At 42.9% G+C, this 12,125-nt stretch overlaps 1 protein-coding gene across 14 annotated transcripts in view; it reads right to left on the reverse strand.

Annotated features, from left to right (window-relative positions):
- Positions 1-12,125, reverse strand: part of IQSEC1 (IQ motif and Sec7 domain ArfGEF 1) — a 322,136-nt gene that overhangs the window by 141,137 nt on the left and 168,874 nt on the right. For 9 of the 14 annotated variants that reach the window (XM_065074858.1, XM_065074856.1, XM_065074859.1 and 6 more), the window contains one exon: positions 11,325-11,369. The exons of 3 other annotated variants lie outside the window; for them this stretch is intronic. In XM_065074858.1, coding sequence (XP_064930930.1) covers positions 11,325-11,369 — 45 coding nt within the window. Of the gene's footprint in view, positions 1-3,992; positions 4,785-11,324; positions 11,370-12,125 lie in introns of those variants that run through there. 2 more of the 14 variants (XM_065074867.1, XM_065074865.1) reach the window with 1 other exon arrangement.

Below are 12,125 nucleotides of genomic sequence, written 5' to 3' on the forward strand. Positions count from 1 at the left end.
CGCAGAGTCCACGCTGTTAAGACCAGAATTAAGGAACAAAGACTATCAAAGCACATTCTTTTTAACAAAGAGTTAACCCAGAGAACAATCCTGACATAGATCATTTAAAGCACACGTGCTGTCTTTGAAACTGCATCTAAATTAAGCCTGGCAATTCCTTTAATGGCTTCAAATGCTGCAAACGTGTCTTGGATAACAGAGGGGGAAAGAGGATGAGCACGGAGCTGCAGATGCCCCACAGAGTGTCATATCAGAGCGGCTTCAAGTAGCTTCTGACACCCAGCTACGCTCTGATATTCTTTGTGATAAGCTGCTCCCACCAAGCAAATTCATGAAAGCATTTTCATTTATAATCATCACTGAAACATCCTAATGGGACTGAATCATATACCAAAGTATAGACCTATTCTTGCCCGGAGATGGGCTTAAGTGCATGATTCAATGTATCCTGAATCAGAGTGTTGGAAGTGCTAGTCCTAACTGAAGGCTAGCAGAAACAACTTCAACTAATCTCTGCCTAAAAAACCCCAGGCATTGCTCACTCATCTTATTCCATCGGGGTAGCGGGAATCAGGCGCTTGTTAGAAATGGTCCTAATTGTTCTGTAGGAGGCTCATGTCTCCTTTAGAGAGCAAACTGATGAAAGAAAAATGAAAAGTGACACAAAATAATCTAAAAACCATTTTGTTTGTCAAGCAACTGGATTCCAGTAAATTATCCTGTACAAACTGGGCACATTATGTTTTTAAACCACTCTTATCTAAGCACGAGGAAAAATCCACCCCCCCCAGAGAGCAGTTGCCTTCCCTGCCAGTCACAATTTTTCTCACCTTATCCTTTATCTTTAATGTAATGCTAATGGTAACAATTTCTCGCTTGGGCTATTCCACGCCAGCTGGCAGAAGCACAGCACGATGCACCCAGCGGCTAAAGAAAATCTTAACAGGCTAAACCTGAAGTCACAGGATTTTATGATAATCCATTGGGTAAAGCATCAGACATTCATCCTCAAAATCCCACAGAAAACCTACAGTGATTTGCTCATTTTACACTTTAATCTGTTCTCAAAATATATCGCTACACTTTTAGTATTTGTATTTGATACTGAAAACCAGCACTTAAGTGAGGGGCTGTAACACTGACCAAAATGTGCTCAGTGTTAAAGGCAAAAGACTTGCAATCTGATTTTCATAAATTAGTGAATTGTCAAAGGTTCTTTGACCAGGTTTCTACCCCAGTCCACCCAATTTGGTGTATACAATCTGCTGCAACTTAGATAAAAGCAGCCTGTTAGTTTATATACATGTGATGGGAGGAGCAGCATCCTGGACACAACCCTGCACGATCTGCTCTAAGTGACCCTGCTTTAGCAGGTGGGTTGGACTGCATGATCTCCCTTCCAACCCGGCCACTCTGGGATTACCTTGCAGTAACTTTGTTTCATAAATGTACATGTAATGGGCTAAGTCCTGGCTGCTGAAGCTCCTGCCAAATTTAAGAAATGGACTAAAGCCACAGCTGGTTTGTTTTGTCCTATGTTCTCTTTCCCTTGCTATGCTGAGGAAATACACCTCAGTGAAGAGACAGAGACGCAAAGCTCCATTCCCAGTGCAAGACAAAATTATACCATAAATCATAATTGTCCAGGTCAGGCAGACGTGATCCCACAAAACTTCCCTGAGTCACAAGAGCTGAAAGACACAGTGATTTCTGAACAGAAAGAAGCAAGCCACTGAGCTTCTGAAGCAGCAAGAAACATGTACCACGGTTCTGAGCACAGACCACAACTGAAAAGAAAAGCCACGCTCTGCTCAGCCCACAACAGGCAAGGGAACACACACACTTGTCACGCACAGCTTGCTGGGGAGGGCGAGCGCACGAGGAGCCATGAGCAGAGCTCCCGTGGCCAGGCCGTGGCTCTGAGTCACCGCGGGAGCAGCACACGTGGCTCGGTGGGAGGCGGCAGCTCTTCACAGCCCCCCCGGCTCTGCTCCAAACCTCCTGCACACAGGGCAGGCTCAGGCGCTGCTCTCCCCACACTTGTCACCACAGCCCGGCACCTGAAGTCACAGCGGGTCACCAGGGAACGTCCCACGGAGACGGCTGGAGTTTGCTCCCGTTACATCCGCTGACACGTCTGCCCCCGCAGCATCGGGGTGTAACAGAGGGCAGGCAACAACCCCACTGCTCATACGAAACATTCAGGGAGTGACACTCATGGAACGGAAATGTTGCTCAAGTCTTGGTTTGGTTATCTCATTTTATATATAAAATAAGACACATATATACACGCAGGCAAACACAAAACTCCTCCCCCACAGCGCCTTGGCTCGTTTCCAAGAGCATTTTAAAACAATCTATGGTTACTTATAAAACATGATCGAAAGACTGAAAATAAGTCTCAAGAAAGTGTAGGGGTTTTTTGTTTGGCTTGTTTTTTTTTGTAATATGAACCTCCTTGCATTTAAGGTTTGTTATTCTGGACCGTTTGCTTTTCATGCTTGTTTGTTGCTGTGCATCATCTAGAAATTATTTTGCTTTAAACATGAGAAAGTTGCAACTTTCCTTCAATTTTCTTTTTCCCAAAATGATGAGAGCAAAGTGCTTCTATCTAAGTGCTTAAGTCTTCTTTTCTGCTCATGCAAACCCGCTCCAGGAGGAGGGCTCAAGTACATCCAGGTTTGGTGACAAATAAATCAACTATCTGGAAGGAAATAAATGGACAGTCCTTAGCTATTGTAGAGGTTTCCACTAGGAGATGTAGAATAACCACAGTAATTCGCTTGCAACAAATCTGGGATTTCACCAGGAGCCCAAGACATAAAGCTTTAGTTTAGCTGTATTTATTTGTGTCAAAACAGTCTGGCTATATGCCTATTATTTTATACAGTTTCTCAGCAAGGAAGACATTACAATGGGCTGGGAATAAGGTGGAATTTTTTTGGCTCAGAGATGAAATCTGTGAAAAGGTGCAAGCAGAGGAGAATAAAGCTATCCTTTGAAACTTCGCAAGCCAATGGGCACAGATGAGGGTCCTATATCAGTCAATGCCAGAAAGTGTGGGGCACCCCTTAAACCTTGAAAAAGATTGGAGCAGTTCCGTTCTTCAGCCTTCAGTCACTGCCTGACAAATTCAGCTGCAATTAGCATTTCGTACAAAGCACTTTCTGTAGGCTGACAATAGACCAGAAAGTGTACATAACAGGGACAGAATCCTGTTTTAAAGAACTGCATGGGTTTTGTTAGCGATAAAGCGAACCCCACTTTTTCTCCAGAAAATTCAAATACTCATAATTCCCTGTTGCTTAGGAGCGTAAATCAAGTTTAGATTAAAAAGCAGCAGGGTAAGTTCAGGGACACATTAAATGGAATTGCTTATTTTGTTGTTCCATTAAATAGGCAAGCTCAAGGCATGTGACACCCAGTCCTATTCTTTCTGATCACTGTTCACCATCAATCACTTAAGCCGGACATCAGACCTGCCCAAGTGAAGTGCCCACTGCTCTGAATGACTGTGATGCGCACTTTGCACTCGGAGGGGGATGAAAGATGGACTATTGTATTACTAAATATCTCTGGGAAAAAAAGGATCTTCTCTGCATTACATAAATTTCCATGACATTTCAATTAATCTCCTAGTGCTGTTTACAATCTGTAGACTACACAAGCCAAGCTACCGTGCCTAAGGATAAAATAGCAGAGAAGTACTAATTGAGTCTTAGCTGAGATGATGTGACTTAAAGTAAATGTTAAAAACACACAGCATCTTCACCTTTCACATCTGTATGCACAGAGACAAAAGTGGCTGATAATTAATGCAATAAAAAAGCAGCTTTACAATCTTTGTCACAAGTTCTCATTAATTCTCTACCACTCCCTCTTCCCCTGCATATTTGCCTTTCTGCAAGAGAGCAGAACAGTCAGTAAAAGCACTGGTGGCATCGTGTGCAGCCACCCAGTTCTGAAAAGCATTTCAGTTAATGTTTTCTTACCTTTTATAGAAACCGTGAAGAGGCTGGAGACATAAAAACTGCCAGTAATCCAAGCAGAAGGCCTTTAACTTCAGCATTTTCAGACGCTTCTGCTGCAGCGACTGTAGGCTGCAGCTAGGTTTGAACAACACAAGACTTCTTTTTGTTATGATCTGAATGACTCAAATCCAGTCCAACACACTCCTCTCCTTATTGCTGCATTAGTGTTTCTAATTGCGCCCGTGGTGCACATGGCACAGCACCTGCACGCTCACGCTGTCCCGCTGCCGTACAAAGAGCCAGTCGCACAAAGGATACAAATTCATGTGCGCTCTTTGATCCGGTTTGCAGTTTGTCTTTCCAAAAGTCCCCAGTGATACCGGGATAACGGTGATTACACAGAAATCCCACTTCTCCTTTTGGCTATTTTAGGCCATTCCAAAAGCCCTCTGGTCAAACAAAGTGTATATATTCCAGTTAAGGTTTTTGAAGGACCTTTGAAAAACATCCTTAAAGCTAGCAGAACTTCGGAAAACAGACGCAATTATCTCAATCAGATCTGACAACAACTGCCCTATAATCACAGCAGTGCTATGATCCCATCACATGGGAACTGCCGGCTTTTTTTTTTTTTAAATAGAGCAGCGCACAACTCTGCTAATCAGCTCCTCCTGTGTAAATCACACCAGCTCCATTGTCTGCCAGCACCTATGAAAACTGTGGGCTCCTTATGACAGGGGAGGGGAGAGGAAAAAAAAAGACAGGCAGAAGCGCAGACCCTCCCCAGTCGCAGAGCACATTGTGCTTATCGTATTCCCAGCACACCCGCCGGCCGGGCTGTGTGAAGCGGGGCTAATGAGCGGAGCCGCAGGGTGCGGGGCGGCGTTGCCGGGCAGCGGGGCCGCCCTGGGGAACGCGGCTCTGCCGGGGCCGGCGGGAATGGGACCGGCAATGGGACCGGCAATGGGACCGGGCGGCCGCGGCTGCAGCGCCAGCCCAGCTCCATTGTCCTCCCGCAGCCGGGAGCTGAACTACAGTGAATCACAGGATGTCAGGGGTTGGAAGGGCCCTGGAAAGCTCATCCAGTGCAATCCCCCCATGGAGCAGGAACACCCAGATGAGGTTACACAGGAAGGTGTCCAGGCGGGTTGGAATGTCTGCACAGAAGGAGACTCCACAACCCCCCTGGGCAGCCTGGGCCAGGCTCTGCCACCCTCACCACGAACAAGTTTCTTCTCATATTCAAGTGGAACCTCCTGTGTTCCAGTTTGCACCCATTACGCCTTGTCCTGTCACTGGTTGTCACCCAGAAGAGCCTGGCTCCATCCTCCTGACACTCCCCCTTTCCATATTGATCCCCAGGAATGAGTCCCCCCTCAGTCTCCTCTTGTCCAGCTCCAGAGCCCCAGCTCCCTCAGCCTTTCCTCACACGGGAGATGCTCCACTCCCTCCAGCATCTTGGTGGCTGCGCTGGACTCTCTCCAGCAGTTCCCTGTCCTGCTGGAACTGAGGAGCAGAATCTGCTATTGCAAACCTTTGGCTGGACACGAGAAAAGGACATTGCTTTATTGTGAAAAGACTCGAGTCCAAATTTGGCTGCTGTCTAATTATGAAAGACATTGGCCCAATTCTACCACTTCCCCTTCCCTTTCCTCCCTCCACCAATGTGCCAATTACTTGTAAGGCATTTCCCCAGGCTTGAAGGATGCTCTGAGCAAGAGTGAAAAATGCAGAACTGCTAATTTGCAGGAAACATCACCAGCACAAGAGAAGACTTCAACAGCAATTTTTATATATATAAATTTTTTTTGAAGTTTTTGTCATTGTTTTTAAATAACAAGTGCCCTAGCGGAGACTCACCCATCTCATGTCCATTGTGCTGTTAGGTTTACTTTCTCAGAAACTGCAATCTGGGTATTTCTCCTTCTGCTGAGTTTTTAAAAATCACTAACAGTGACCAGTTAGGATACCGCTTCCAAAAGTGTCAAAGAGGTAACAGGAACTTAAGAATTCAACAAAACCAACATCAGAATCTCGGGAAACACTTAAAAGCAAAGATACTGGCACTTGTACAAGTGGTCTTTGAAAAACCAAACCAAACCAACCAAACACACCAGAGCATTTTTAACTCTTTGAAAAATACGACAAGAAAACTAAAGCCCTGAAGCTTCACTTGCAGCTCTTTTCCACGCAGACGTATCTGGTTCCACAAGTGCCTGGATAATCAGCTATATTTAGGGATCCTTTTGGTTTCTGGTTTTACTCATTGTCACTGTTCGGTTACGTAAGGGCCTTGCGACTTCTTCGAAAGCTGGTTGTGTAAGGAGACTTGAAATACAATTATAAATATATTTGAGTAAGAATTGGCACTTTCTTTAGTAAAGAAATACGCCAGTTTTGCCTAGAAAACATTCAAAACTCTTTATGTCACAACTTTGGTGTTCCCCTCCATGTACAATACAGGGTGAGTGGTGGAACAAACAGATCACACGAAAAGCAACTTGAGTGGGAAAGGACAAATGTGATGTGCATTTGATTTGGGTCTTTTAAAAGGAATTTAAAATAAAATAAAATAAAATTAAATTAAAAAAAAAAGTAAAATAAAGTAAAATAAAGTAGAATAAAGTAAAACAAATAGTAGCAGTAAGGAATGCCTCATGCCATAACGAAGAAGAGGGATTCACAGAGCCAAGGAAGGAGAAGAGACAACTGAGCTCAAGTGACACCATTCAAAGATTTGATCCTGAAATGGAAGTCTGTTTTAACTGTTCACATTGCAAAGCAATTTCTTTCTCTCCATCAAACCCTTTCCAAAAAGAACAAAAAAATGCTGTTGCCTTAATTACTTACTTCTAAATAGTGGACTTGCAGTGAGCAGTAGCTACATGCCCATGGATTTTCTGACAGCAACCAGTGCTGATTATACCGCTCTGCATGCAGAGAAAATGCTAATTAGGACTTTTGCAAATGAAAAGCACCATCCTCTGAACATGTTCTTCATTTTTACTTGTCTTCCAGAGGAAAACAACAAAGACAATTAAGCTTCATCTCACGCTCACCCTGGATATAAAACCAGTTCTTTCAGAAAGTCATTGACTGAAACCTTTGACTTAGAATTCCCAGACCTAATAGGAGTAGGAATTTCCAGACGTGCTGCAGCTTCAGCCCTGGTACCGTAAGGAAAATGTCTATAGTCTTTTAGAGTTCTGCTGTGCAGAGGCAGCTCTGCTGGCGAGGTCCTGGAGCCCCTGACGAGTGGTTCAGAAGCAGCCACTAAAAACAGAGCAACGTGAAAATCATATAGCACAACAGCTCCTTTTTTAGGGATGGTTGTCTCGTCAATCCATGGAGCTCCGAGGCTGAAGCAAATCAATCCACTGATGAGGGAGAGTGTTGTATAAAACAACCCTGGCATGAAGACAGTGCCTGCCGGAGTCACCAATATGCTGATTCTAAATACTGGGGTTGAGGGTGCGGAAATCAGGAAAATTGACTTGTCTACCTACATCCTTAACCCTTCATAAAATACATACATTAAACTACTGTTATTTCTTTACTTACACCCTTATGCCAGGAACATTCCTGAAAGATATTTCACCTGCCTGGAAAAACAGTGTATCCACCTGCTTGCCTGGAGTACAGAAATGGTAACCCTGCAGTAAGAAAACTGTTTTCTGTGAGTCTTCCATGATTCCAGGGTGAAATACTTCAATAACCACACACAAACACTTCACGCTAGTGATCTGTACATTGTGGACCTCAGGAATACCACGAGAGCAAGAGAGTGTGGTTCCCATACCAATTCCATGTGCGCATCACATTAAAAAGCGGGGATCATACAAGAAATATATGTAAGGTGTTCAAACCAGGATTTTGTGCAGCCAAATAGATGCTGAAGTACTTCCTGGGAGGCTTAATGGCACACAAAGCTCCTGTACGTCGGGTCCCTTTCTTGATACGGCAAATCAAATGGTCTCCTGTTAAGGCTGTGATAAACCAGATCTGCCTTGCTGGCCTTCTTGGCATCTCTGGGTACCACCTCAGCAACCATCCCTTCCCAGGCAGGGAGATGAAGAGCTGTGCTGGGACACCCGCTCGGTGACACCCGCTGGGTGACACCCGCTAGGTGACACCCGCTAGGTGACACGCTCTGCAAGGACACCCTGAGAACCAGGGACACAAAAATCCAGCTCCCTTCCAATGCGCCCTCCCGCCTTTACTGGAAGGGAAGCTCTGCTGCCTAGAGATGCTCAGGTAACTCAAAACAAAGGTATTTTGCTTCAAACAGCTCTCAGGTTTATGCCCCAGTCCACAGATGAATATTAATCACCATTTGATACTATCCTTCATTTTTGGTTATTAAAGCTCTAAGCCACCCAAATTTCATGAAGTAGAACAGTAAGAATTTTTTGTTCTCTTAATGTCGAATATCTTTTGTGCATGTCTGTTCTCTAAACTCATACAAACACTAGTTGGTGAATTTGTTACACAAGATGACAAATATGCCATGAATATCTGCAAAGCTTAAAATATTTAAGTTTCTGGATCATTTGAAACAGGCACAAAAATACAACACTCCAGAAGGCCCACATTAGGTTTTAAATATTAGGAAACAAAATATTTTCAGATATCAACTGAAAACTGACAGAGTCCAACTCAAAATATCCAGAATACTGTGCAGAATACGCAAGAAATGACACAAGACACAATATACACACATATATACATAGCATGCCAATTTGTACAGATTTTTTTCTCTTTATAATGGATATAAGGAAATTGTTCACATTAGCCCTTAGTCTTTATGGCATTGGACCTTTCTCTGATCTCACAACCGTGGAACTGTCAAATTGAATGTACAGAATCAAAGTGCAGTCTATCTAAACCCAGGGGAAATGAATGGATCTGTCTGGTGGGGAACCTACACACCATTGAAAATTGACAAAATCAGAAGTCTGGATTATAATGTTCCAGAGCAGATGAGAACTAGGAGAGTGGTTCTTTGAGATCAAACTCACCTTGATGGGGACAGGAACTTACTGAGCAAAATGCAAGAAAAGGTGCCTGACTAGAAAATACTAATTGCTTGACAGGACACTGGACGGGATCATATTAATGTGTACATTCCATTTTATGGGTCATTCAATGGCAAATTTGTGCAACAGGTTCATGAGAACACATTCAGTAACTAGAAGTCTTCTAATACCTTTCATTTGACTTAAAAATAGTAGCCTTAATTCTGCTCAGTTACAGCTCCAGAACAGGCGTATTTGACCTACTGAAGTCAACCAGATTTTACATGCTGTTTCTTCAATAATTATTTAACCATAGAGAAAAATCACTGGTTTAGCTGATATAACCTGGGAATTTCTTTAATGTCTCCTCTATGATTGTTTTACTCTAGAATTTTTAAACATAATAAAAGCATTTCATTTGTAGTTAGAGCAGCATTTTTACATCCTCATCTGGTGACTTCCAGATATGATTTCACCCCTGTTCTCAAAATTGTAAAGGACTCACCGTACGCAAGCCTGTTTATTTCCAAATACCTTTTTATAAAGGCAGGTCTCTAACAAAAATGACAAGTATTCTCAAGATCATGTGTCTGAAGTAGTTTAGCAAACGTCTGAGCACACGCTTTACGAAAGCGAATGGGATAAAGAAGAACATCTCCAAATGTCTGATAACTTACAGCTTTTTAAAAACGATGTTGTAAAAGGTAGAATATAAGCTGTTATAAAGCTATTGTTTGAAATATAAAGCAGCATAATCAGGGATTCCATACCAGCCCGCAGCTCTCTGTTGCAGGCTTAGGAAAGCGTTACCCATCCATTGCATACTAATGAGAACTTACCACATCTCCTGTGTGCTGGACTTCAGAGGTCGTGAGGCCACGTTGGTGGATATTCAATCACACAGCCTCATTTTATTCAAAATAGTCTTAAACAAGGAATTATTCATATGTTTTTATGATCCCACAGCAACTTAAAATGATTCAACCACTGCCGTTTCTAGCAAACACGTCCATTCAGCGCAGCTCAACCTATTCAAAGAATGTTCTCTATTCCTTTTCCCACCAAACGTTAAAATTCAGCCACTTCTAACGTTTATCTAATTCTTCCTCGTATTTCTCACTGATATCCTCCCACAAAAAAAATTCCACCAGAAGGAGAAACGTTGTAATAAAATCTGCTCTTTCACAACAATTTCTCTAGTGGGAATGGAGATGGCAGCAATACCCAGTTCTGGGCACCTTATCCCAGAGAACGGGAAATCACAAACCAGTTATACCATGCTCTTGCTAAAATAAGTGGCAGCAAAGCAGGGCAAGGAGAAGGTGTCGTTGTTTCCTGCATTGTCCTAGCACACAAAGAACAGTGTTCCAGTCAACATGGGACACGGGAAGAAAACCACGGTCATGACTGGACAGTGTTCAGGGCTGCTCTGCTGAGCTGAACACAAAGATAATATCACAGCCCATGGGGAGTGAGAGTCTGTGCTTTTAGGAAATGATAATAAGGCATACGCTGGACTTTCAGAGGAACATACACTGGGAAATAATGGAAGATAAGTAACAGAGAGGGCCTTTAATTTGAATAAGGTTAAACAGAACAGATCCCACTACTGTTTTGTTCAAGCAAGGTTAAAACGATACAATGTGGGAAAAAGTCGCATCCTCAACCCATCACATCTCCAAAGGAAGATTCCACTTGTATCAAAACAACTGTCAGTTTGTGAAGGACTCTGCCCCAAATTAATCAAAGGAAGTCTGCGACTTTGATGCACACTTTAATGTGCAACTACGAGAATAAAAGATGCAAGGCGCCCATTTGATATGCAGTGTTCACAGCACTACGCGTTTTTTTCTAAATTGGGTGATCAAAGTAAAATCTTGGTTACTGCGATGACTCATATGACGGTGCTCTCTGAAGTTTATACATGTGCTTTTATCAAAATGCTGAGCAATGGAAAGCAGGGATGACATTTTGACGCAGTCGGTGCTGTTCACTCAAAGCAGCACAAAAGTGCCAGGGAAGGGCCAGCGCTTTCAGCACAATCTGGGTTCTACAAATGTGAGAGCTGGTCGGCCCGTGTGCGTGCACAAACCCAGCTCCTGCCTCCCCTTTGTGCTCCTCAGAGAGCAAATACAGCGTCCGAAACTGGAACTGAATTTCAAATGGGAAATCCTGGAAAACAGTGAAATAGCACCTCCCAACCAGAAAAATCCAGGTATTTTGTCAATGCCTTTACTGGCTATGCATTGTAACAGAATGTTATGTGTACAGATGGTACAGAATAGAGGTAATTTTTATTATTTCCAACCTAAAATGAACATCTGTATTACTACAGTACCTGAGCGGATCAGTTGAGATGCTGCTCCCTGTTTCCAGTGACGTCCTGAGATGACAGCAAAAGAATAAAATTATAAACTATTAAAACTATTCAAAAAGACCATGTCCTTAAACATCAAATGCTTAATGACTTTACGCTTTCATTTTTATTGACATTTGACAATACTTAGCATGCCATTAAACATGACCAAAAAACCCAACAGCCATTTCCTACACAGCAGAGAAAGGGCAATTACAACATTGTGCTGAACTCGTTGAATGTGATCAATTGTCAGTATTCTAAAAGCACTCCCTGTCCAGATTTGCTCTAAATGAACAATACTTTGTTTTATGAACGACTGACACAAGTTCTACTGCATGTACCACTATATTAAGCATTTCAGAACCCATCTTCTGCTTTCAGTGTTGCGCTGCGTGCGCTTGGCTCTAAAATCGCTGTGGCGTTGTGTGTTCTCTACCCAAAAAGGCAACTACGGAGTCTTCCTGAAGAATTATTGCAGCAGAGAGTTTAGTTAAGATACTGAAAGGACAGAGGTGATTCCAGCTACTGTTCAAACAGCAATATTTTACCATGTCGTGTGGTATTACCCAGCAGACTTGCTCTCACTGTGAATGACTGCAGGTTTCATATAAACATATATATGACATAGAGTGAAATTTTAAGGGTGAAAGCAGTTTTTCCACAGGTTGTAATAAAACATTAGCCGAAGCCTCTCAATGAACACTCCGTCATCATGCTAGAAATTTTTAAATGGTTATTTGTACTTACCCGTTTATATCCCTTACACAAACTGCCATAGTT

Source organism: Columba livia, chromosome 10 (assembly GCF_036013475.1).
Source record: "Columba livia isolate bColLiv1 breed racing homer chromosome 10, bColLiv1.pat.W.v2, whole genome shotgun sequence".
NCBI lineage: Eukaryota > Metazoa > Chordata > Aves > Columbiformes > Columbidae > Columba > Columba livia.